This window comes from Panthera uncia (genome assembly GCF_023721935.1).
Source record: "Panthera uncia isolate 11264 chromosome E2 unlocalized genomic scaffold, Puncia_PCG_1.0 HiC_scaffold_20, whole genome shotgun sequence".
In the NCBI taxonomy this organism is placed as follows: Eukaryota; Metazoa; Chordata; class Mammalia; order Carnivora; family Felidae; genus Panthera; species Panthera uncia.
In genome coordinates this window covers 18,682,783-18,709,240 of record NW_026057589.1, presented here as the reverse complement: position 1 = coordinate 18,709,240, position 26,458 = coordinate 18,682,783, and the positions used below count along the sequence as shown (strand labels likewise).

At 44.0% G+C, this 26,458-nt stretch overlaps 1 protein-coding gene across 4 annotated transcripts in view; it reads right to left on the bottom strand.

The window, feature by feature from the left end:
- Window positions 1-788: 788 nt before the first annotated feature.
- CENPN (centromere protein N) overlaps window positions 789-26,458 on the bottom strand; it is a 26,708-nt gene continuing 1,038 nt past the window's right edge. For 2 of the 4 annotated variants that reach the window (XM_049622606.1, XM_049622607.1), the window contains exons 2-11: window positions 22,914-23,094; window positions 21,005-21,050; window positions 18,350-18,409; window positions 17,571-17,647; window positions 10,576-10,752; window positions 7,626-7,727; window positions 6,514-6,574; window positions 4,923-5,035; window positions 2,191-2,317; window positions 789-1,956 (exon numbers count right to left, since the gene is read on the bottom strand). In XM_049622606.1, the coding sequence (XP_049478563.1) occupies window positions 1,874-1,956; window positions 2,191-2,317; window positions 4,923-5,035; window positions 6,514-6,574; window positions 7,626-7,727; window positions 10,576-10,752; window positions 17,571-17,647; window positions 18,350-18,409; window positions 21,005-21,050; window positions 22,914-23,084 (1,017 nt within the window). In that variant the 5' untranslated portion in view covers window positions 23,085-23,094 and the 3' untranslated portion in view covers window positions 789-1,873. Of the gene's footprint in view, window positions 1,957-2,190; window positions 2,318-4,369; window positions 4,557-4,922; window positions 5,036-6,513; window positions 6,575-7,625; window positions 7,728-10,575; window positions 10,753-17,570; window positions 17,648-18,349; window positions 18,410-20,476; window positions 20,558-21,004; window positions 21,051-22,913; window positions 23,095-26,458 lie in introns of those variants that run through there. The other 2 variants (XM_049622608.1, XR_007455901.1) reach the window with 2 other exon arrangements.

Sequence of the window (26,458 nt, the reverse complement as noted above, 5' to 3'; positions counted from 1 at the left end):
GCTGTAGCGGTCCTTGGGTCTGCATTTACCGCTCCATCTGTTCCTAAGACTGCATTTGAATGCAGTATGTGTCTCTGGACCGTCAAGTACATGACAGAAGTTCCAGTCCAAGACAGTGACAAAAGAAGAAATTGAACTCACCTCCTCCATGGAATTCACCAAATTATACCTAAAGAATAATTCCTCCTGAAGAAGAACAGAGGGCAGACTGAACACCAAGTACACAACAGAGTTCCATGTATTCTCATTTCCTTAAGCAGGAGCCTGTGTCTGGGAGGGCTACAGGATGAGCCTCAAGTGATTCCACTGTAGGGTGGATAATACGATTAGTGTCTTTCTCATTCAGCCTCCATTTGCACATCACTGCCAAGCACCAGGGAGGGCTGTGAGCCTGTGAGAAACCATCCTGGGGAGACTGCAGGGCCTCTGTGCAGACCCAACAGAGGCATTCAGGCACCGGGGCAGAAGCTCCTCCCACATGTGTGCACATAGGGACAGACGCTCTATACCATGACTATGGTCTACAAGGAAATTAGTATTATTGAGCCCCAACAGACTCAGTGCCTCACTCTGAGATTACTGAAGTGTCTATGCCACTTGTGAATTAAATCTAAAAACATATTTTTTCACGTACCTATAATCTATAGACAATACCATTAAATTATAAAGCACTGTTTAGCCCTTCTCTGATTGTATTTACATTTTTGTATACTGAGCCTGTTTTTGATTTTCATCAAAAGTAACTGATGTACCAGTTTTTATTTTTTTAAGTGTTTATTTTAAGAGAGAGAGAAAGAGAGCAAGTGGGGGAGGGGCAGAGAGAGAGGGGAAGAATCCCAAACGGGCTCTTTACTGTCAGTGCAGAGCCTGATGCAGGGCTCGATCTCACGAACCGTGAGATTATGACCTGAGCTGAAACCAAGAGTTGGATGCCTAACCCACTGAGCCGCCCAGGCGCCCCTGATGTACCAGTTTTTGAATATCTTCATTCACAAATGGTGTTTTCTTCTCTGCTCGGACCACTGGCTAACATCGCTCCAATTTTTCAATCTTGTAACAGATGGAGGCACTCGTATCTTGTTACATGGCAGTTTTATCTCTACCTTTATTCGGTCCTTGCTTTTTGTTTGCTTTCCCATTTGCCCAGACTGCCTCACCTTTTAATTTTATCGTAACTGTAATAAACGTTTTTATACCCCAAATCCTTTGTGGAACACAACAGGGAGTAGAGTTTGAAATGTTATTAAGAAAGGACATGCTATATTGTGATGATCACCGAAGAATTTCCATCAGAAGTGATGTACCAGTTTTTAAATCTTTATTCACAAATCAGTATAGTATGGTGAGTTTGAATGCCATATGTAGGATAAAACAGACTATGAAAAGTATCATACTTACACAGCAACTATTATATTACTGAATCATCTGATATTGTACTTCCTGCAATAACTTAATAGACCCAACTCTACCCTTTGAAGGGACCAATTTTATGATTTTCCTAGAAAGTTTTGAGTTGAGGATAGTTTCTTGCTATTTCTTTCCATGATCCAAGGCTTCAGACAAAATCACTGGAAACAGCCATTAGAACTCAGTCTCTCCAGGATCGAGGAGAGACAGGAGTGAGAAACAGGACACCTAGTCACTTTTTAAAGGCCCACAATCGCTATGCTTTGCAGGATATGGGGGAGCGGGGTACACACTGGAGGAGGAAAGAATCAGTCCCAACAAGCATATTGAACATTTCTGGACTGTCAATATTAAGAATGAATTTCTAAAACACAAGTTCATACACAGAAGCTGTCCACTAGCTGTTGACTGAAATGCATATGCAATATATTCAAGGAAAAAGTGTGCTTACAAAACCACACACATCCTATTTGTCTCTAATTTTAAAATAATTCATTCCCTTATTGGGTATGCAGGTGAGCAACGGAGAAAGTGGTGCGTCTGCAATACCTGAAATTAAAAAAACAAAACAAAACAAGTCAGTTTAAAAATGGCCAAGATTAGAGGGTGGGTGGATCATGGACCCCCGTGACGTACAGAAGGAGAACATACGCAAAATAGGGCACGCGGGGATAGCAGATGGGAGCCAGGAGGAAGCTCAGAGGTAATTAGCCAGCAGAGAGAGAGGATCAGATATAGTGTGTCGTGAATTCTTCCCGCCTGTAAGATAAGCTGACTACTTACCAGCTGGTGCTAAGGATTTCAATGCTTCTAGAAGATGCGGGCTAGAGAACTTTATTAGGCACCGGAGGGGCTCTTTTCTCTCAGCCAAGATGCCTCCATGGAAGTCACTTTTGAATTTCGTTTCAAGCTGTCAACAAATTTATTTATAAATAACTACTAAATATATCAGCTGTGATGGCAAACTGTAATTAAATCAGGTGATGTGTTTCATTAATTCTTGTCCTCAAGAAATACAGGGATTGATGGGGGCGGGAGCCATTTAATTTGCTAACTGCAAACGTAGAGGGCATCCCGTGTGTCAAAAGGCATCATCCACAAAACGCCATGTATGCACAGTGCCCGCACACAGGAGACCTTGGAGGTCAACTCTACCCCCAGGTGATCTTCACCTGAGTATTTAGTTTGCATTCTTACTGGCAAATTTGCACTATCTTTTGAAATCTGTCATTTCGATGTAAAAATGTCATGTCTTTCGAGTCACTACCATGGTTTTTACCTGATTATGGAAGATTTCAAAAATACACAAAAGTAAGGAGCACAGGCAATGAGTCCCCATGTGCACGTCACCCGGCTGAAACCATTATCAGTTCATGGCTAGTCTTCTACCAGCCCACCTCCTGTTCCATAATGACCACTGCCACAGGACTATTCTGCAGTAAACCCCAGACACGATGGTATTCCATCTGTAAACATTCAGTACCTAGAAAGACCTAAGAAGGACTCTTTTTTAATTTTTTTTTAAATGTTTCTTTATTTTTGACAGAGAGAGACAGAGTGTGAGCAGGGGAGGGGCAGAGAGACAGAGGGAGACACAGAATCCAAAGCAGGCTCCAGGCTCTGAGCCATCATCACAGAGCCTGACACGGGGCTCAAACCCACAAACAGTGAGATCATGACCTCAGATGAAGTCGGATGCTTAACTGACTGAACCACCCAGGCGCTGGTCTTTTTTGTTTTTTTTTTAATATTTTTTTATTTTTTAGAGAGAAAGCATAAGTAGTGGAGAGGGGCAGAGGGAGAGGGAGAGAGAATTTTAAGCAGGTTCCACACTCAGCACAGAGCCCAACAAGGGGCTCAATCCCACAACCCTGGGATCATGACCTGAGCCGACATCAAGAGGTGGAGGCTCAACCAACTGAGCCACCGAGGAGGCGCTCCAGAAGGAATCCTTTTAAAACCTTCATCTCCGTAACAGTATCAGACCTAGAAAAATTGGTAACAATCTAACAATCCTTTAATATCAAATATCCACTGGCTGCTTCAATAGGTACTGGAGTCTTAGATTCTAATTTCAAAATTCTTTTCCTTAAAGTGCCTCTTAAAATTTACAGGCAGTATTTTGAAATGTTTAGAGGGTGAGTATTGTCTGCAACTAACTCAAATGGTTCAGAAGAAATCAAGAAAAAGAAGGAAAGGAAATGTGCAAAATGTTAACAACTGGTGAACTGAAGCAAAGGGAAAATGGATGTTCATTGCAATGTCCTTGCAAGTGTTCTGAAGGTTTGACGTTTTTCAAAATAGAAAAGGTAGGGAAAATTAATAGCAGGCATGAATCAACGTGCACTCTGACTTACAGAACAGAGCGATTCTAAATTGTATCCACGGAGGGCTTTGCAGATTCTTACTTATTCTCAGTGGTTCTCTTTAGTAGGCAGAATCAGCCAGAGAGCTTGTAAGAACAGATGGCTGGGTCCCACCTCCAGAGTCCCTGATCCAGTAGGACCACGGTGCAGTGGGCCCAATAATCTGCATTTCTTACCCGTTCTCAAGTGATGCTGATACGGTGGCTCCAGAGACCACACTATGAACCAGTGTCCTAGACTATGAGTTGTTCAAAGGAACTGGGTTAAAACTGTCATGTAGGGAGCCCAACTTGAAAGATACTAGCTTTTCCCACTAAAAACAAATCAAAGAAAACAGGTGTTGGGCCTGGGTGAGCAGATCAATGGCGGATTTAAAGCACTGCCTATAACTGTAGGGGGTGCAGAGCAGAAAGAATTTACTAGAGGGGAGGAGGGTGTTATGAGTAGGAGTGCCAGTATTAGATTGGGGCAATCGTGATATAAACCTTGAATTTTTCTAATGGTGGCAATGGGCTTGCCCCCAACCTGGCTTTCCTGGTGGGCAGTGGCACAGTTCTGGAATGAGCTAGGTTTATAGTATTGACTAGGCTACTTACTGGTTTCTCTCCGGTGATGCCAACTGGTCTAGGTATGTCACGACTTCTTTATTCACTCTTTTATTCAATGAATATTTATGAGCACCGACTACAGGCAAGTGTGGACGGGCTAGAAAGGGGATAGCTCACAACTTTTTTCCCCTCAAAAATACAGATCACAGCTGGTTACACAAAACTAAATGAGTACCTAAGATGAAATCAAAAGGCAAATTCAGAATTTCTAGAAGTCTCCTTCGCTACCATGGGAACTTATTACATACGATAAAGACGTCTATTTTAACTCTTCAATTTATCACACAGAATACAAAGTGATAGTGACGCTACTTATCATGGTGAGCAATGAGTGATGCACAGAATCAGGCACCATGACCATACACCTGACACTGGCCTAACCTTGTGGGTCGACACCACTTCAGTAAGAAAAAAGAGAAGTTAAAAAAAGAAAACAGTGATAAAGGAAAAGAAAGTTTCTTATTATCGTTTTCCACCTAATTTTTTTTTCTTTTACAAACATATGGGTAACTCATAGTTCATGTTTATAGCAATGTCCCACCTTATATTGTGCAAATTCTAGTCTTGGTTGAGGATAGTCTCCAAAAGTTTCTTGAGTCACTCTCTGGACTCTTTCTTTTTCGATTCTGTTTTCATGAATGATCCTTGAATCCACTATACATGGAAGATTTCAAAAGAAAACAGACATTAGAAATATCTTTCATCCATAAAGTATCCTCCTTTCCTTCCTAACTTTTCAACTGGCTGGTGTCATTTAAAGATACCATTTACTGGGGTGCCTGGGTGGCTCAGTCCGTTAAGCGTCCAACCTCGGCTCAGGTCATGATCTTACAGTCTGTGGGTGGACCCCGCGTTGGGCTCTGTGCTGACAGCTTGGAGCCTGGAGCCTGCTTCGGCTTCTGGGTCTCCCTCTCTCTCTGCCCCTCCCCTGCTCACGTGTGCATGCTCTCTCTCTCAAAATAAATAAACTTAAAAGAAAGTTTACTGTTTCTTCTCTTGATTGCAATAATTCCTTACTATAGGAAAATCTGAAAGCGCACGCTGGTAAATAAAATAAAAATCCCCAATAATTCTACCAATGAAGGAAAAGCATTGTTAATGTTTTAATATATTTTGTCTAGCTCACCCCTCACTTCTTAAAATTATTTATTTATTTATTTATCTCGAGAGAGGGAGCAAATAAGTGAGGGGCGGAGAGAGGGAGAGGGAGAATCCCACAAGGGGCAGAGAGAAAGAGAGAGAGAGAGAGAGAGAGAAGCGAGGCTCACCCAAAGTGGGGCTTGAACACACGAATCGAGATCACGAAGTCAGATGCTTAACCAACTAAGCCACCCAGGCACCCTTAGCCCCCTTTTTAGCAAATAAAAAGATATGTATTTTTAACTGGGATTATAAAATACACAGAGTTTTGTATCCTGCTTTCTTTACTTAACATGACATCAACAGCGGTTCCTATGCCATCAGAAAGTCCTAAACGTATTTAAATCATAATTGCTGTACTATCTCATTTTATCGCCAAATCATTGCTGAGAGACAGGAAAACGTTCATTTCCATAAATGTAGGCTGTACCCCTCCACTCTTCCGTCGTTGTTTACTCTGCTGTCCTGGGTTTTCCACGGACAGACTCGTGCCACCTGTGAGGAGCGACACAGTCACAACTGAGTATTCCAGAAGCAGTTTATCCAGCACATTCCGAGCTGGGGCTCCAGACTCAGACAGACTTGGATTTCGTCTCTGGCTTCGGCAATTCCTAGCTGTGTTAACTTTGCCTGGCAAGTGGCTAAACCCATCTGAAACCCAGCTGCCCGATGAAGAGATTGTTCGGGCACTGCTATGAAGATGAAGGAAATGATACCTGTAAACATCTTTGTGTGGTGCCTGGCACTAAAGAAATGCTTGACTATTAGTTAATTTTTGTTTTTAGTGTTACTACTTGCCATTCTAGTAAATGCTAGAAAGAACCTACGGGAGCTCGGTTTCCCCCTTTCAGCAGAAAGTTAATTTGCAATTTTTCGCAAAGCAGTAAATAGTTTTGAATCAGGCTCCTAGTGATTAGGTGTTTTACCGAGTGATAGAACTCTAAAAAGGAATGATGCGCTTCCAAATTTGTTTTATCTTAAAACACACATACTGTGCATGTCCAGCTCAAGGTTTTCTTGTAGAGGCATAGTGGAGTTGTGAGTTTCAAACTTCTAAAAAAAAAAGAAAGAAAGAAAGAAAACTGAATCTTTTCCTAATTTTAACATCTTGAAATATAAATAATAAATGGTTTTAGGACACAGGTACTAAATGTATTTGCAATGTGATGTTTCTGCTTGATAGCTACGCCTTCATCACCACAAAACACCTGCCGACATTCCTTTTAGAAAAACCACTTTCCTCCTGGAAGCCAATCTCTCATTCCTACTCACGCTGCAGCAACTGTTTTTGTGTTTGACGATGTGAATTTTCCTAGGAATGAATGCAACTGTCATAGAACAGGTGGAAGGGTGGTGGGTAAGGCGGGGGAGTTTGCTATGGGAGAAAATCATTAACTTAATGTTAGATTTTTTTTTTTCTTTAAAGAGTGGCTTGCAGAGAGCCATCACTTTTTTCTATTTAGAACAGATGAAAATACGTAAGTGTAACATATCTAAGGGCTCAGAGATATACAGAGAGCATTAACAATCCACTTACAGGGGTCTAAACATATGGGCCTGCAGTTGCCATGCAGAGCCAAAAATAACCCTGAGTCTGTGCAAAAGGCCAGATCTCCTTTTATCATTAGAGGAAACAATGCATTCAAATAATCTTAAGAAATAAATAAATTGGGGGGCTTAATAAACCGACGCTTTCTCCTTTCCTTGTAACCCCTCTATTACCTGCTTGACTGATGGGACAAAAATTAATTCTGCTTCTGTCTTGCATAATGGAGTAATAGAATTTAGCTTCAAAAGACAGTGTCAAGTTACTGTAAAGATAAAATAACTTCTAACTGGAAGAGCTCATTTGGAAGCTGGGCTCTCTCACGTAAGCTCTAATGACTGATGAGCAGTATAAAACACAATGCAATTATAACAAGATGATAGTGGGGGACCGTTGTTTCCTTTCATGTTGACTGAGAGCTTTCTCCGCTTCAGTAATATCAGAAGTGATCTCCTTCTGTTGGAGGTGGACTTTCCCACCTGCCCAGATGCTTCTAACTCAAGTGTGAAAGAGAAAATGGAGACGCACACAACTTCACAGAGTCACTGATAGGCTCACCTGATTATACTGTTTGAAAACAATAGCCTTCAGAGAGTCCAGATACCGGCTTCTGAGGTCCATTTTCACAATCTTATGGTGATTGCTAGCAACGGTCAGCGCCTGGAAGTGAAAATTAGCAAGACCATGAGGATTACCGTGTTTATCCTGATATTTATAATATCTATGGTATTTGATTGAATTTTTGCACTAAGCACACGTTACTTCTTCCTTTTCTTATATGTAAGGTAACCATTTGTTTATTTCCCAAACAAGGAAATGACTGATGATGAAAGGTGACAATAATAATACTTTAGAAGGCAGAATCCAAGACTCTGAGTTCGACAAACTGAGGTTATATCCTACATATTTTGTGATTTACTTTACAATAAGGTAATCACATGAAAATATAATTTTATGACTGTTGGTGATACAAAATAACCACAGAATTCACTCCTTCAGTGGCCGTTTTCCAGTGATGTCATATCACATGTCCCTTTTTAACTTTAGAGAGAGAGAGAGAGAGAGAGTGTGCATGCGTGAGCAGAGGAAAGGGGCAGAGAAGAGAGAGAGAGAGAGAGAGAGAGAGAGAGAGAGAGAGAGAACCCCAAGCAGGCTTCACACTTGGTGCAGAGCCTGACGTGCATCTCGATGCCACAACCCTGGGATCATGACCTGAGCTGAAATTAAGAGTTGGATGCTCAACTGACCGAGCCACCCAGGCATCCCTGTTCCCTGTATTAATAATTAAAATTCAGCATCCATTCAGAAACCAAAATGGCTCCGTGCAAACAGTGGAATCTAGCACCGCATGCCAAGGGACCCAGAAGGGTTCCTGCTTTGTATACTGGGTAACAGGCAGACAAATCATGGGACAGGTTGTCCCTTATTAGACCTATCTTTTGCAAGTATTTTCTATCACTCTGTGGCCTACATTCTAATTCTTTTGATGTTGTCTTTTGCACAGCTGAAGTTTTAATTTTTTTTTTTTTTCAACGTTTTTTTATTTATTTTTGGGACAGAGAGAGACAGAGCATGAACGGGGTAGGGGCAGAGAGAGAGGGAGACACAGAATCGGAAACAGGCTCCAGGCTCCGAGCCATCAGCCCAGAGCCTGACGCGGGGCTCGAACCCACGGACCGCGAGATCGTGACCTGGCTGAAGTTGGACGCTTAACCGACTGCGCCACCCAGGCGCCCCTGAAGTTTTAATTTTAATGAAGTTCAGCTTATCAATTATTACATATTTTTCTATAATGGATTGTGCCTTTGGTGTTACATCATTGCCACACCCAAGGCTATAGAGGTTTTCTCCTATGTTACCTTCTAGGAGTTTTTTGTTTTTCTTTTTCGTTTTTTTTTAATGTTTGTTTATTTTTGAGAGAGAGAGAGAGAGAGAGAGAGAGAGAGAGAGAGAGAGATACAGAATTTGAAACAGACTCCAGGCTCTGAGCTGTCAGCACAGAGCCTAAACACAGGGCTCGAACTCAAAGCTTGGAGATCATGACCTGAAGTTGGACGCCCAACCTACTGAGCCACCCAGGTGCCCCACCTTCTAGGAGTTTCTGTAGTTTTAGATTTCTATAGTTTCTATAGTCTTAGATTTACCGCTATGATCCATTTCTGAGTTTATTTTTTGTAAAGGGTACAAAGCCTACACAATCTTCTTTTTTTTCTTCCTTGTGGATGTCCAGTTGCTTTACCCTCATTTGTTTTTAGTTTTTTCTTTTCAACATTTTATTTAAATTCTAGTTGGTTAACATACCATGTAGTATTCGTTTCAGGGGCAGAATTCAGGGGTTCATCACTTACATATAACACCCAGTGCTCATCACAAGTGCCGTCCTTAATACCCATCACCCATTTAGCCCATCCCCTACCCACTTCCCCCCATCAACCTGGAGTTTGTTCTCTATATTTAAGAATCTCTCATGGTTTGTTTCCCTTTCTCTTTTTCCCCCTTTCATATGTTCATCTGTTTTGTTTCTCAAACTCCACATATGAGTGAAATCACATGATATTTGTCTTTCTCTGACTGATTTATTTCACTTAGCATAATATACTCTAGCTCCACCCACACTGATGCAAATGACAAGATTCCATTCTTTGGATGGCTGAATAATATTCCATTGTATGTAGACACCACCTCTTCTGTATCCATTCATCAGCTGATGGACATTTGGGCTCTTTCCATACTTTTTGGTTATTGTACACAATGCTGCTATAAACATCAGGGTGCATGTGCTCCTTCAAATCTGTATTTTTGTATCCTTTGGATAAATACCTAGTAGCACAATTGCTGAATCAAAGGGTAGTTCTATTTTTAGTTTTTGAGGAACCTCCCTACTGTTTTCCAGAGTGGGTGTACCAGTTTGCATTCCCACCAACAGGGCAAGAGGGTTCCCCTTTCTCCGCATCCTCGCCAACACCTGTTGTTTCTTGCGTTGTTAACGTTAGCCATTCTGACAGGTGTGAGGTGGTATCTCATTGTGGTTTTGATTTGTATTTCCCCGATGATAAGTGATGGTGAGCACCTTTTCACGTGTCTGTTAGCCATCTGGATGTCTTGTTTAGAAAAGTCTCTATTCATGTCTTCTGCCCATTTTTAACTGGATTATTTGTTTTCTGGGTGGTGAGTTTCATAAGTTCTTTAAAGGTTTTACACACTAACACTTTATCGGATATGTCATCCGCAAATGTCTCCTCCCCTTCCGTAGGCTGCCTTTTAGTTCTGTTGATTGTTTCCTTTGCTGAAGCGCATATTTCTTCTAGACTGAAAGACAATAAGAGAGCTCCAAACCAATACTTGTGTTATGCTCCCACTTGTAGAACACTTTCTGCTCCTTATTTTAGGAAATCAAGGATTACATGTGGCATTTTATATAAAACGCTTATCGAGCAGTTTAAACCTACATAGACCTCGGAGATAAGGGTAATAAAAATACTATAGCTTATAGTAATTGGTTCCATACCTGACTCAGAAGGGGTGTATTGCTCTTCAGGTGGCAGAAGGAAGTGAAGGCGTAGGGAGTCTGGGAATAATACACCACAAAAACCGGTTTGTACTGGTTTGGCTTTCTGTACTGTGTTCCCCAGGCGATTCGAATCCATACTGCATTCTCCTCAGCGTCTCTGAAGCTGACCGTCACCTTAATAAAAAGAAGATTTAAGTTTCCTAATTAAAATCTGTGGCACCAGGGGGCCTGGCTGGCTCGGTCGGTAGAGCATGTGACTCTTGATCTTGGGGTTGTGAGTTCAAGCCTCACATTGGGCATAGAGATTACTTAAAAAAAAAAAAAAGTCACATTAAAAAAAAAAAAAAATCCATAGCACCAACAACTGGTGCTCCTTAGGGGTGAAGGATGTCTGTATAACCTTGCACACAGGCAGAGATCTGGCAGAGTCTGTAGTTTTCAGTACAGTGTTCTGGGAATCTTTGGGAAAAGGTTTTGTGGTTGTTTGGAATTCACATTTATGCCTTGCAAAGTCTTTTGGAAAGAAAACAAATTTTATTTTATTAAAAAAAATATTTATTTTTGAGAGAGAGAGAGAGCGTGAACAGGGGAGGGGCTGAGAGAGAGGAAGACAGAGGATCCAAAGTGGGCTCTGTGCTGACAGCCCACTTTGACAATCCCGCTGACAGTGGGGCTTGAACTCACGGGCCATGAGACCATGGCCTGAGCCAAAGTTGGACGCTTAACTGACCTGGCCACCCAGGCACCCCAGAAGGAAAACAAATTTTAAACCCTACAATCAGGGTATCACAATTTTTCAACAATTTCTTGGGCTTGTCCTGAAAAACTGTTCACTGACCTGTAAGAGTTTATAAGGCAAGCTTACAAATGGCATACCTGATTTATAAACAAGACTTTTTGACATCAAGCACAGACCTAGCGTGCACTATAAAGTTTAATGGTAAGATTTCTCTGGAGTAATGGGCTCAAATATATTAATCCAAATGTTCTTATGCATTTAGCTCAGATGCTAATGATTACTCTAAAGTTATGTGGCAAGAATATAGAAAATTCTACTTGGTTTCCATTTCATGGATAAAATACAGATCTTTCTAAACCGTTAAACGTAATTGCCAGTTGGGTTAGAACTTAATGGCCTCCTCCTAGACTCTTAACTGCCCCCCAATTCAGCTTCCCCTTGGAAGTCAGACCCTGGACAGGAGGCAGCTGATGCAGATGCATTTGGCTTGCCCACGTCTCCTTACTTCCTCCCTCTTGGATCCCCAGAGAAAGCAGGTGGTAAGAAGGCAGTTACTCCGACTCCGCCCACTCTTCATCTGGCTGCTTTCCCACATTCCCTCCGTATATGAGACAAGGAGCCCTCCCCAGACTGGGGTGTGGAGTGTGCGGGGCTGTCTGACCTGCCCGAGTGAGGAGCCATAACGCTTGGCCCCGACAGGCACCCACTGGGCCTCTGCTGGCTTGTGTCACATTATAAAAGCGAAGCCTGTAAAATCAAGATTGAAGGCACTACGTGGAGGGCTCACCTTTACCAGAGGGAGAATATCGGTTGCACTCAACATATTCAGGTTAACCTCTCTAGCCAACAATGAGGATAATGTAAGCAAGGGCTTTTGGAGAAGCTTAAAAGAGGTCTGTGTCCTTCCTAAATTGGATGTGTGGTTGGGCACACATGTACACTTTCCTGGAGAGGGGTGCGGTATCATTTACCAAAATTTTCATAAGAGTCTATGATCCAAAAAAAGGTTAAAAATCAACGGGCTAAGATGTTCTATCTCACATTGTTCTCGTAAAGATGATATTCAGATACCTGAAGAGGTAAGGCCCAGATGCAGACCTTTGCTATTTTCCCACGAAACTACCTTGATAGATATCATCCTTCAACAGCAAGGATAAAGCACGCTTCACTGAGGATAGCTCAGATTAATACTGTCCAAGCTGAACTAGGAGGTGAGTCCAGCCAAGTGTCCTAAGTGGTTTGGCTAACCTGGGATGGTACTGCTGGCCAGGGGTACCCTGGCCGTAAACTGCTCATAACTGGCTACTGAACATTGCAGAAAAAAGTTTAGCATGGGAAACAAATGAAGCTTACAACACACAGAATTGCTACATACTTAACTATGTTAATATATTTAGTACAGATTACCATTATTGTGCTACATGATGTATAGGTAAAAAAAGGAGAGTAAATGTGCTACCTTTTTACAATTGAAACATATTTTTTAGTTTGTCTCTTTTTTATAAGTTTTCTTTTTAATTTTTTTAAATGTTTATTATTTTTGAGAGAGAGAGAGAGAGACAGAGCACAAGCGGGGGAAGAGCAGAGAGAGAGGGAGACAGAATCTGAAGCAGGCTCTAGGCTCTGAGCTGTCAGCACAGAGACCGTCGTGGGGCTTGAACCCATGAATTGTGAGATCATGACCTGAGTTGAAGTTGGATGCTTAACCAAATAAGCCACCTAGGTGCCACTCTTTATAAGTTTCCTAAGAACAACACATTTTGAATAGTTTTACCTGGTAAGACATACGATTAATGACTCTGCCTCTCTCTCCGTGTCTCTCTCCCTGGCATACAGAGAGCATACTCTCAAAGGCTCTGGATCAGATCCCCCGTAGCACAGGCTCCATCCATTACCCCCCAAGTTAGGCTCCCAGCTCCCTCTGTCGTACCAGCTTCTCTACCCCATTGGTTCAAGGGCAAGAGTTCGTAACCTGAAGGCCCTGATCAAAATCAGCATGTCTACAAACTAACTGAACTTTGGCATTTCCTTCAATCGTGAAGGTAGGCAACGAAACGGTAGAATGTTAGGAACTATTACTCTATTGTCTGGACAAATTTCTCACCCCATTATAGCCTTGCACATGCCTCAAAAATATCATTTATGCCATCACTACTTTGAAACTAGTTGTTTTTAGACCTACTGTGAGATTATTTACTGTGTTAATAAAGAAGCACATGAGTACTACAGCACGACTTCGTATTTTAATACCTTAATAATGGTATTTTCATGTATTTGGTTTTCCTTGTAATTCTCTATATTATAGCATTTAAAAACGACTTTCAAGGGGCACCTGGGTAGCTCAGTCAGTTAAGCATCCAACTTCGGCTCAGGTCACGGTCTCACAGTTCGTGGGTTTGAGCTCCACGTCGGGCTCTGTGCTGACAGCTCAGAGCCTGGAGCCTGATTCAGATTCTGTGTCTCCCTCTCTCTCTGCCCCTCCCCCACTCACACTCTGTCTCCCTCCATCTCAAAAATAAATAAACATTAAAAAAAAAAATAAAAAAAAAATGACTTTCAAGAAGTGGCCTATAAGCGTCACTAACAGCAAAAGGGGTCCTTGGCACAGAAAGGTTAAGCCACCTCCTGTAGAGCAACAGGCAAGTTACTATTCAGTCCTGGGCACCAGGAGACTCTACTTGGCATGACATCACCATCAGCAGCCTTTTGGAAAGTGGGGTTATCCAGCTGCTAGTTAAGTCAGGAGGAAGAAAGTGAAGTCAGCTGGGAGTCCTCGGGTAGTTGAGAAATGGGGCTGGCACACGTGGTCCAGCTCAGGGCAGGGGAACAGGGGAGACAGAGAAGACACCAGAGTGCTGGGCATTTGCCGGCCTTTCAGGCAGGAAGATCTGACCAGTAAAAAAGCTCCTTTGTTCACCCAGCCTTTTCCACTAGTCTGCCTGAAATTCATTCAGGAGGGAAAAGCTTTTGGAATGCAGAAGTGATGGAAGAGAAGAAATCTAATAACTGAGGGGTGTTTGGGTGGCTCAGCTGGTTAAGCATCCAACTTTGGCTCAGGTCATGATCTCATGGTTCATGAGCTCAAGCCCCGTGTCAGGCTCTGTGCTGAGAGTGCGGACCTTGGGATTCTCTCTCTCTGCCCCTCCCTTTATTTTGAGAGAGAGAGAGAGAGAGAGAGAGCGAGTAAGCACAAAGTCCGATGTGGGGCTCGAACTCATGAAACTGTGAGGTTATGACCTGAGCTGAAATCAAGAGTCAGACGTTCACCCGACTGAGCCACTGAGGTGTCCCTAAATATTTTTAAAACTACAGCTATTAAAGGAATGAGGAGGTGGATAAGGAGGTGGCAAAGCCTGTGCCCAGTCCATTCATGCTGTCAGAGGGGAGCAGGACGGTTGGTTTCCTCTCAGGGAGACTATGGGACCGGAGGAAGGCTGACAATTAAAGCAGGAAGTAGGAGGCAAATGGTGACAGGAGCACAGGACAGAGGACCGCCTGCCAGGGGGATCAGGGACACTCCCTGAGGGGGCCAGAAGGATACGGAAGAGTGAGCTGTGCAAAGGCCGGAAGGATAGGGAAGAGCGAGCTGTGCAAAGGCCAGGTCGGGGAGGTCGTTCCAAGGAGAGGGAACAGCCTATGGCAAGCTCAAGGGCTTGAAGACTGGTTCGGTTTGGGTGGAGTGTAGACTACAGGTGGTGACACCTGACAGGCAGGCAGGGGATCCAGGAGGGCACGAGGAGAAACACATCAGGAGTACGGACCCAAAGAGTGTGAATGAATCTGAAGAAGCCAACGATTATAAGCCAGCGGAAAAGGCTAAATTAGTCAACAAATGGTGTTCGGACAACTGATTAGCTTCTGACAGGGAAATGAGAAAGGACTCTGTCACCACCTCCCCCATCTCTCGCCGCAGCCGAAACTAACCAGGGCAGGGCTGAGTGCAGAACCTTGTGGTGATGCTCCAGTGAAGAGCAGGAGGAAAGGAAAGAGGGTGGTCACGAAGAGCAGTTTAGGATGGGCTGACGACAACCGGGAGAAGACGAGAGATTCAGGATCAAGAGGGTTTGGCTGTTCTCTGACATGTGACCTTCCCGAGCACAAGAAATGGATGCTGTGTATCTGGAACATGGAAGGTGGAGGTGTGAGACCCTGCCAGTGTAGATGTGAAGAGCATGACCTCGAAGCCATCTGCCCGCGTTTAAATCATGGCTCTGCCGCTCTGCCCCTGTGGGACCCACCTTGCTTCGTCAGGAGGGTGCAGTGAGTTAGTGAGTGGCAAGGGCTCAGTGCAAGGCCCAACACACAGAGGTGTTTGCAATCGGCGTTACTGCTGAAAGAGAACAGGCCATGGGATTTTGTGATATCACTGGTGCCCCTGAACAGGGAGGTTCTCAAACTTGACTGGGCATTAGCAAGCACCTGGAGGGCTTTGGCCCACCCTTACAGCGTCTGAGGGAGCCCAGGTATTTGCATGTCTAATATGTTCCCAGGTGATGTTGATGATCAAACTGTGAGAACTGCTGCCTTTAAAATTCGGTTTCAATATGGCGGCAAGAGCAGTGGCCAGAATGGAAAGGGCCTAAGCATGAAGCCGGTGAGGATGCATTACCCTTTCTTTCTTTTCTTTTTTTTTTAATTTTTTTTAATGTTTATTTATTTTTGAGAGAGACAGAGACAGAATGCAAGTGGGTTAGGGGCAGAGAGGGAGACACAGAATCCGAAGCAGGCTCCAAGTTCTGAGCCATCAGCACAGAGCCTGATGCAGGGCTCGAACCCACGAGCTGTGAGATCATGACCTGAGCTGAAGTTGGATGCTTAACTGACTGAGCCACCCAGGTGCCCCTGCATTACCCTTTCAAATGGTCTTTTGGGGAAGGTTTTTGAAGGGGGCCACTAAATACCACCCCTCTTCCCTGTCCTTCTGGATCAACTGAGAAATAAGGCAAAGAGTTGGCAGGTGAGGCCAACACATATTTACCAAGAAATGGGGACTGGCTCATATCCACAGGCAGGTGGCCCTCCAGATAACAAAATCCAGTCAGGCAGACCTAACCACATAAGTGGTGGCAGAACCACTCCGGGAAGTCTCCACTGGTAGGGGCAGAGCTGGCCTTGGATGAACAGATCAGAACGGGTATCCCTGTGGGCACCTGCTCTCACTCAGGTTAAGTTGGCGCTCCTTCCAGAGAAAGGTGAAGGGGATGGTGGAGGGACGCCGGTGCCATTGGGCCTATGGGACCCCCTCCCTGTGAAGGACACATCGGGGGCAAGAAATAAATATTTCCTCCCAAGAGTGTTGTGGTAGAAAGAACAGAGCTTGAGGACGAGCATGGAGAATGGATGTCGTTCCACCAAGACCGGAGCATGCTTATAAGCAGTAGAGTGGTAGAGAAGCGATTACAAATGGGATGGAGAACAGAGAACAAGGCAGGTGGGCCCTCTGAGGATGCGGGGGTAGGGCGGGGATTCAAACGTCACACAGAAGGGTCTCCGTAAGAAAAGAAATGAGGGAAGATGCTCAGTGACGAGGGTGTGGATACGAGTATGGCAGACGTCACAAAGCGTGAGCTGAAGAGACATAAAGACCACGTCGCGGAGTCTGCATATGAAGAGGGAACACCACTCTTCTGGAGCGGGCAGCCAGAGCACGGGGACAGTGATGGGTCCTGTCTTTCCAAGCAAGCAGGACTGAGGCAGATTGAGGTGGGAAGAGAAGGAAGTAAGGGAGGCTGTTAAAAACATGATCGCCTCAACCTACGAGAAGGTACTCGGTGGTACCTGTGGACAGTGGAGGGGAGCTGAAGATTCTACGGGCGCTCCAGAGTGACACCGACCGATACCGTAGCCACTGGCCTGAAATTCACTACAGTTACATGAGATTAATGTAGTAGTTTCTCGGTCATGCTGGCCACATTGCAACTGCTCCATAGCCACACGTGGTTACTAGCCCGTGTACCAGATGGCGTGGACACAGAACACTTCCATCACTCCAGATAGTTCTGGTGCGTGGTGCTCCTCTTGAGAAAGAAGCATTTGGCCTCAAATTGACAGGTAAGAGGTAGGGAAAGTTTCTGTAATGAAGTAGGATTTATCTCTGATCTGGCCTAGAATAGTATGGGATATTACTAATTAAAATTAATTAAAATTCTTACAGAAACAAAAAACAAACACAAACCAAGGTAGTAGCAAATTTTAACTGCACAGATGCCTTGAAATTGAATTTCGTGGAGATTCAGATAAATTTTATTCTTACATTTTTTAATGCTCTCCGAAGAATTTTCTCAAATGAACTTTTGAATTGTTCCATATCAAAAAAGTCAACGTCTTCACCTGTCAAGGTCAAAAGAAAGTAAAGACAAATCAATAAAGACAAATGTTCAAGAAATACATGTGCAAGGACTCTGAAGCTAAGCATTTTGTGGAACGTCAAAGAGGGACACTGATCTAATCAAACCAATGCTGCCGGTACCCTGGATACAGTGTCACTGAATATACTTCTCATGTTTCCCACAAAAGAGTAATTTTGAAATTGCTCATTTTGAAAGAAGAGACATTTAAAAAAAAATTTTTTTTTTAAGTTTATTTATTTATGTGAGAGATAGAGCGAGAGAAAGAGAGAGAGAGAAAGAGAGAGAGAGAGCGCGCAGGGCAGTAGCAGAGAGAGGGAGAGAGAGAGAGCCCTAAGCAGACCCCGCACTGTCAGCACAGAGCCTGACTTGGGGCTCAATCCCACGAACCATGAGATCATGACCTGAGCTGAAACCAAGAGTCAGACACTTAACCAACTGAGCCACCCAGGTGCCCCCAAAAGAAGAGACATTTCAGAGGAACATATTAGCATTCCTTTTAAAAATGCCAAAATATAAAATATAAGTTTCAGTTTAAAATGGAAAACACCGGGGTGCCTGGCTGACCTAGTTGGAAAAGCATGTGACTCTTGATCTTGGGGGTTGTGAGTTTGAGTTCCGCGTTGGGTGTAGAGATGACTAAAAATAAAATAAAATTAAATTTGAAAAAAATGGAAAACATTACCTGGTTCTTTACTCATTTGAAAAACATCCCAGACTTTCTGGTGCCGATGAAATTGAGTATCTGAGAGAGGGGGGAAGAGCTTATTACTATCACATCACAGAACTCTCAAGTAATATGCTTATACATACCTATTTTAAATATGTATTTAATGTAATATGATGCTAGAGAAAATAACAGTAATTTATCAATTAGGTCATACACATTTTTATTCAAATATAAATTTTACGTGGATTAAATCTCCCCTGGACAACTAAAACAAATCATAAAGAATTACTCAGTATAGTAGAGGTTTCGCATCTACTCTTACTTAGACCATTTCTTCTATTCCCACACGGGTCTCCTCCATGGAACCCCTCACTCAGCTAGCAGAACAGGGATGCTGTGCTCCTCACGACTGGTGTTCGCACTGGCTGTTCCCTTTGTCGGGAGCCCTCTTCTCCGAGCTCGAGGTGCCCCTCATTCTGGTCTCTACTGGGAGGCCACCTATGCACAGCAGCCTGCCCAGATCCCCTGCCCAAAGCACCCGCCCACTGCGCCCTGCGCTGCTTTCCTCCGTAGCACTTACAGCTACCCGGGAGCTCACTCTGCTAGGACTGAGCTACCAGCCAAGTCCAGTCCACTTTACCCCTTGCATTTCCTGCCCCCGCTCTCTTCTCTCCATCCCTCCACGCCCCCATCTCACTCAGGCTATATCCCTCTCTTGCTTGGCTGCTCCAACAGGCTGCTGTTGGGTCTCTCCCGTCCTCCCTCGTCCCTGTCTCTGCACTGAGAGTTTTGAAAAAACAAGAACCTGATTCTTTTCTTGCTCATAATCTTTGGAGGGCTTGGCTTTATTCTTAGAATAAAGAGTGAAATCCTTTGAGGGGCTTCTGAGTCTCTGAATTATCCCCCTACCTATGCCTCATTTGTTTTGACCCCCTCCTGCAGCACTGGACTCCCATCTCCCGCCTTCTCTCTGCTCCCCTACTTACCCTCCTGCTCCAAGACCTTCTGGTGCTGTGCCCTATGCTCTCCTGCTCTTTATGTCCCCTTTCCCCTTTGCCTAGTTAATGCCACTCATCCTTTGTGGGTCTCAGCTCACGTCTTCAAGGAAGTCTTTCCTAAACCCTTGGGGTGGCTGACCCCACTCTGGTCTCACAGACCCCCTGCCTTTTCTCCTTCCCAGCACTTGCGACAGTCTGTGAGAATGCATTTGTGTCACTCGGTGACCTGTCTCCCCCCTGAGACTGGGGCCTCTCAAGAGAGTATGAATCAACCTGTTGGACCCAGCAGTGCCTAGCATATAGCCCACTGCGTGGTAGTAGTCAAAGAACATGTGAACAAATGCGTGAGAAAGGGAAACTATGTGGATCTACCCTTTACGGTCTAGACATCATCCAGTCACTGAAAATGAGACACACTCAACCGGAGGCAGATGCGCTGAATGAATTCAGCTATTTCGTAGTTGGAGCGGAATATAAAGCTGAATGTGGTTATGCCCCAGGTCACAGAAGGCAGTGAATATCAACTGATAATGATTAATTAGTAAATACCAGGGTTTTTTTTTTTTTAAGAATTTTTTTGTTTTTTAATGTTTACTCTTTATTTATTTTATTATTATTTTTTTAATGTTTATTTATTTTTGAGAGAGAGAGACAGAGTACGAGTGGGGCAGGAGCAGAGAGGGAGACACAGAATCTGCAGCAGCCCCCGACTCTGAGCTGTCAGCACAGAGCCCGATGTGGGGCTCGAACCCACCGCCCCAACTGTAAGATCATGAGCTGAGCCCAAGTCAGAAGCTTAACTGACTGAGCCACTCAGGCACCCCCTTGTTTACTATTTATTTTTGAGAGACAGAGTGTGAGCACGGGAGGGGCAGAGAGAGCGGAGACACAGAATCTGAGCTGTCGGCACAGAGCCTGATGTGGGGCTCGAGTTCATGAACTGCGAGATCACGGCCTGAGCCGAAGTCAGACACTCAGCCGGTGACTGAGCCACCCAGGCGGCCCATACCAGACTTTGTTTTAAGAACATGACATGGACTCATTTCATCCTCACTGTCACCTTATGCGACATCATCATTATTATAAAGGTTTGTCCAATGATAATACCGAGGCAGAGATGTCAAGGGCCTCCACCAGGACTCACAGGGAGACAATGACAGAGCCATGAACTGAACCCGAGAAATCTGGCCCTGGAGCCTGTGTTCTTAGACTCCACAGTTGCCTCCTGATGAGGGAAGTAAACATCTTAAAGAAGAAAATACAGAGAAGAAACCTAGGATACAAAGGGGGGAAAAAAAAAGAAATGGAAGGGGAGGAGAGGTAACAAGTTACACCGTAATAGGAACAAATTCTCGGAAATTTATTTTCAATTTCTGTTAAAGATACAGAGCCTGACAAACGTGCTTAGTGTGTGCCAGTGACCGTGCTAAAAGAGCTTTTCAAGCATTATCTTATTTAACCCTCCCAAACGACCCTGTGAAGTAGGTACTATTGTTTCTCCATTTTTCTTGGGAGGAGTCTAGGCCTAGCAAAGCCATGTGACCGGGTGAAGGACTGGAGACTGGTAAGTGACAGAGGAGGGACTGAAACCAGGTCCACCTGACTGACATCCAGAACTGCCTCTCTGACAAAAGGGGATGGGGTAAGTGTAAACACAATCACCGACACTCACAAATGATGTCTAAAAGGGCTGCGTCACGGAGACTTGCACGCTTATTCTGAAAGAGAAGATAAAACACTGAGTGAACGTGGGGGATAGTTGGGTTCTGCTACATTTACAGCACATTTTAGAGTTGCTTAGAACGAGTGTCACCGATCTCTGCTCTCCTGCCAAGTAGCAGATACACCCGACTCATGTCTCGGTAAAGGCACTCTCCTCTCCTCCCCCCACAATCTACTCTTCATTCAGCACTTTCAACTTCCTGTTTTGTTTTTTAATCAGCTGTATCCCTCTAAACTTCCTCTACATCAGGGTTTCCCAACTGGGCATTACTGACATTCAGAGGCGGATAATTCTATGTGTGGAGGGCTGTCCCAGGGTGTTAAGGAACATTCTGGCCTCTGCCCAGCATGAGCCAGTAGTATTCCCACAGCTTTGACAACCAAAAATGTCTCCAGACACTGCAGACAAAATTGTCCTGGTTGAGAACCACTGCCCTACACACATCCATTGACATACATGCATATTATATATCGTTTTTTGATGTTGTACATAAAGATCGAGTTTATCTTATTTAATGGCTGAAGAATATTTTGTTATGTGGACGTAACATTATCCTCCTATGTAGAGCTATTTCCAATTTTTTATTTTTTAAACAAGGCTACTTAACATCTTATTTATGTATAAATACTTACATGTTTGTACCTAAGTATATGAGTATCGATTATAATACTTATACCTCTTTTTTTTTTTTTTTTTTAATTTTTTAATGTTTATTTCTGGGAGAGAGAGAGAGAGAGAGAGAGAGAGAGCAAGACACAGAATCCAGAGTAGGCTACAGGCTCTGAGATGTCAGCATAGCTGACGCAAGGTTTGAACCCATAAACCGTGAGATTATGACCTGAGCCAAAGTCGGTCGCTTAACTGACTGAGCCACCCAGGTGCCCCACCTCCTTGTTTTTTTATTAATTTTTCCATATAAATCTCCCACAGTGGAATTGCTGGGTCATAGAGCGTATCTATTTAAAAGTGAGTGAGGGAAGAATGTACAGGAATAGGGGTGTTCTTTATTCTTATGCTTGCAACTTTTCTGAAAATCTGAAATTGTTTTAAAATGAAAAGTTAATAAATATATGTGAAAGAGGGGGTCTCTTCCCATACAACTTTACCAACACATCTGAGTATTAACCTTTTCATCTTTAGGTGCAAAATCTAATAGGTAAAAAAAGAATACTTCTCATTATTTTAACTAGTATGGATTGTATTTTCCCCCATGGTGGTCACTTTCTTACTGATACGTAGGCATTCTTTGGAAGTTGCAAAAGCCAATCAAAAATTAGCTTCTTCCTCACTGTAGTAGTAGGTAGCCCACATCCCTTCACAGCTTAGCAGCTGCACTAAATTTCTTTTAGACTCAAAAAAGGAAGTGGGGCGCCTGGGTGGCTCAGTGAGTTAAGTGTCTGACTCTTGATTTCGGCTCAGGTCATGATCTCACAGTTCCTGAGATCGAGCCCTGCTCTGGGTTCCGTGCTGACAGAAGGGAGCCTGCCTGGGATTCTCTCTCTTCCCCTCCTCCACTCATACTCTCTCAAAATAAATAAACACTGAAAAAAGAAAGAAAACCTTTGCAGCACCTGGGTGGCTCAGTCGGTTGAGCATCTGACTCAGGTCATGATCTCATGGTTTGTTGAGTTTGAGCCCCATACTGGGCTCACTGCTGTCAGTGCAGAACCTGCTTCAGACCCTACATCCCTCTCTCTCTCTCTCTGCACCTCCCCTGCTCATGCTGGCTCTCTCTCTCTCTCTCAAAAATAAACATTAAAAAAAAAAAACAAAACCTTATTAAAAAAATCTTATTAAAAGAAAAAACCAAAGGGGTTGCATGATGCTTAAGGTTCATCATCTTGAACACTGTTATCACCTCACAGAGCAGAACCAAGTCCTGAACGAGAGATTCCTTTCTCTGCCGGAAGTTTACTGTCTGCAGTTGATTTTCAGGCAAAAAATCCCAGGCTTTGAGGATTGTCATCATTTCAGTCATTGGGATTTTCAAGATGGTCCTCTTGATAAACTCGGCAACAGTTTCATCCATTTCTTTGGCACTTCAATAAAAACAAAAACAGCACAGCAAAGTATTAATCAAATATCAAAGGTTAACTTAATGGAATTTTTCAGCATGTTTTTAGCCAGGATTTTGATTTGTTGGTCAAACACCCAAACGTTTACCTTTTTTTTTCAGGCATTCTGCAAAGTGTTTCAAAAGGAGGATTTGATTCTTCTCTCCTTAAGCCACATATTTAAATGGCTTTGGAGGTTTTAAAAATTAGTGCTCCCTCTCCTTGACAGGCTAGAGTATTTTAATCTTTGATGGGAATGACAGGTAAATCATTCATTCGTTTACTCATTCACGTAACAAAATCTGAGCACCCATGTGTGCCAGGCACTTTTGCAGGCATGGGGGAGAGATACACCTTTAACCAAAAAGACAAAAATCCCAGGGCGCCTGAGTGACTCAGTTGGTTAAACAATGGACTTTGGCTTAGGTCATGATCTCACAGTTTGTGAGTCTGAGCCCTGTATTGGGCTCTCTGCTGTTAGCATAGAGCCCGTTTCAGATCATCCACCCCCCTGCCCCCGCTCTGCTCCTACCCTGCTCATTCTCTAATAAATAAATAAAAACTTAAAAAAATAAAAAGACAAAAACCCTGCTAGTGTGAGCATCCATTCTAGTGGGGAGAGAGAAGCAACAAGAAAATCATAAACTGTGTTAAAAGTGGTAAGTGCTGCAGAGAGAACAGAGCAGTGTTAGGAAACGAACCATAGTTAAAGTGGAGCAGGCTGGGAACAAGTCAGGGTGGTGGGGATGGAATGAGCAGGCCTCATACAGGTGACGGTTGAGCCCATACTTGGAAGAAAGAGTGAGCCATGTGGCTGGCTGGTGAAAGAACTTGCTGGGCAAAGGGTACAGCAAGTGCAAAAGCCCTGGGGCTTTCAAGGAACAGTGAAGGATGTGAAGGATGCCTCCAGTGAGGCCACAGTGTAGACAGTAAGGAGGCACAGAGGAGGTAATAAGGTCAGAGAATACGGAGGGCCCAGGGGTCACTGCCACGATGATGGCTTCTACTCTGACAGACACTGGCTGCTGGAAGATCCTGAGAAGAGGTGGGATATGCTCTTGTTTAGGTTTTCTACCAGGATCAATCTGGCTACTGTCTTGGAGGGGGTGGAGGGCGGAAGTAGGAAGCCAGGTAGGAGGCTGCTGCAATGCAGATAGGAGATGATGGTGGACCGAGGGGGAGGGGTGGGAAGAGGTCAGATTCTGGATCTGCTTTTAAGAAAGAGCCCACGGGATTTCCTGATGGACTCGATGTGGGGTTATGAGAGAAAGAGGGACCAGAGGTGACACCAATGTTTGTACCAGGCAGCTGAAAGGACAGAACTGCTATCCCCTGAGTTGGGGAAGACTAGAGGTGGGGGCAGAGGCAAGCTCAAGAATTCCATTTCGAACATGTACGTTTGAAGGTTGTTAGACTCCAAGAGGAGATGCTGCTAAACAGTAGGATGCAGGAGTCCAGAGGACACAGTAAGAGACAGAGGTGAAGAGGGCTGCAGTCTCTTTCTCATTTAAGGGATTACCAGCTAACATAGTGTTATTACCTCACTTTCCCTGCCTGCTGCCGGACAGGGAGAGTCTTCAACCATCCTAAAGGTCTTGAGCCCCAAATCTGGCATGGCTCCCTCAGCAACAGACAAGGGCAACAATCTTCAGGAGCATCTCTTAGTGGCTGTCTTGCAGCTGTGGCACTGGGAAGGGGGGTTCTGAGACCTTTCATTACCTTCCTCAGGGCAGAAGCTGTGGGCCAAGGGTGGCAGCTGATCTCAACTGTTACCTCATCTGGGGGCACTGATGGGCATCTTCCCACTGCCCCCCATTTTAAAATATGGTACACAGGCGTGCCTGGGTGGCTCAATCAGTTAAGCAATGAACTCTTGATTTCGGCTCAGGTCATGGTCTCGCCTTTTGTGAGTTTGAGCCCCACGTCGAGCCCTGTGCTGGCAGCTCGGAGCCTGCTTTGGATTCTCTCTCTTTCTCTCTCTCCCTCTCTCTCTGCCCTTCCCCAACATGTGTGCGGGCATGTTCTCTCTCAAAAGAAATAAACTAAAAAAAATATATATATATATACACGGCACGTCAAAAGCAAGCATGGTTTCTCAACAAAGATGAAGCAAGGTGTCTGCAGAATTTAAATTTAAATTCTCTGCCTATCTGACAAGAAAGAGCATCGAGACCTTGGTATCCAAATTTAAGAAAAGGGGCAGAAGTCAGTCTGTCTATCTCATCTACTTCCACCACGCCTAGGAGATTAGCAAAAGGAGAAAGAGAGAAGTATCCCCCTATAGAAATCCAGGCTGTGACTCAATGCTACCACTTGAGTGTTTAACATTGCATACAACCTATTACCATTGCCCATTTCCAAAAAGATACTGACAGTCGACATGATTTTAAGAAGATACTGAAAACAACACTTCCAGAAAAAAAAAAAAAGTGGGGAACTATTAGGACTTTAGAAAGAGAAAAATAATAGAGAGAACAGCATCAAGATCATGAAAATGGACTCTGATTTGTTTTCTTATCCAGATACAGGACCAACCTACCTTAAGGTCAACACTAAAATCCTCACCATGGTCTATAAGGCCCTGGGTTTGCTTCTTGCCTCCCTCCCCATCATCTATCACTCTCTCTCTCTCTCTCTCTCTGGCTTTCTGAACTCCAGCTACATTGGTGTTTAGTTCCTCTAGTACAGAAGGATACTTCCAGAGAAGGCTTATTATTGTACCTGCAGTTACCCCTGCCTAGAACATTCAGGTTCATCATGCACATTATTCACCTGGGTAACTCTTGAATTTAGGTCTCAGCTCGGATGGCTTCTACTGAGAGAGCCTTATTCTGCCCACCCATTCTTTTTTTTTTTTTTTTTTTTTAATTTGTTTATTTTGAGAGGGAGACGAAGAGAGTGAGCAGGGCAGGGGCAGAATTCCAAAGAGGCTCAGCGCAGAGCCCACTCAGGGCTCGAGCCCACAAACCCTGAGATCATGACCTGAACTGAAAGCAAGAGTTGCACATTTAACCAACTGAGCCACCCAGGCGCCCCTGACCACCCATTCTAAAGGTATCTCCCCACCTTCCATTGCTTACTGTCTTTACAAAACTATCTAAAATGATCTTGCCTATTGATTACTGTCTTAAAATACTGAGCCACTAGAGTAGGAACTATGTTTGCCTTATTCATGGCTATATCCCTAAATGATAAATACATGTGGAATGAAATATTAGATATTCTCGGTAAGCAGTGTGTGAGGAGATACCCTGGGAAGAAATAGGGTCCAACAGTCACTGATATATCAAACCAACTTCTCCCACTGAAAACACTGGCGCGGGGTGGCGGGGGGGGGGGGGGGGGGGGG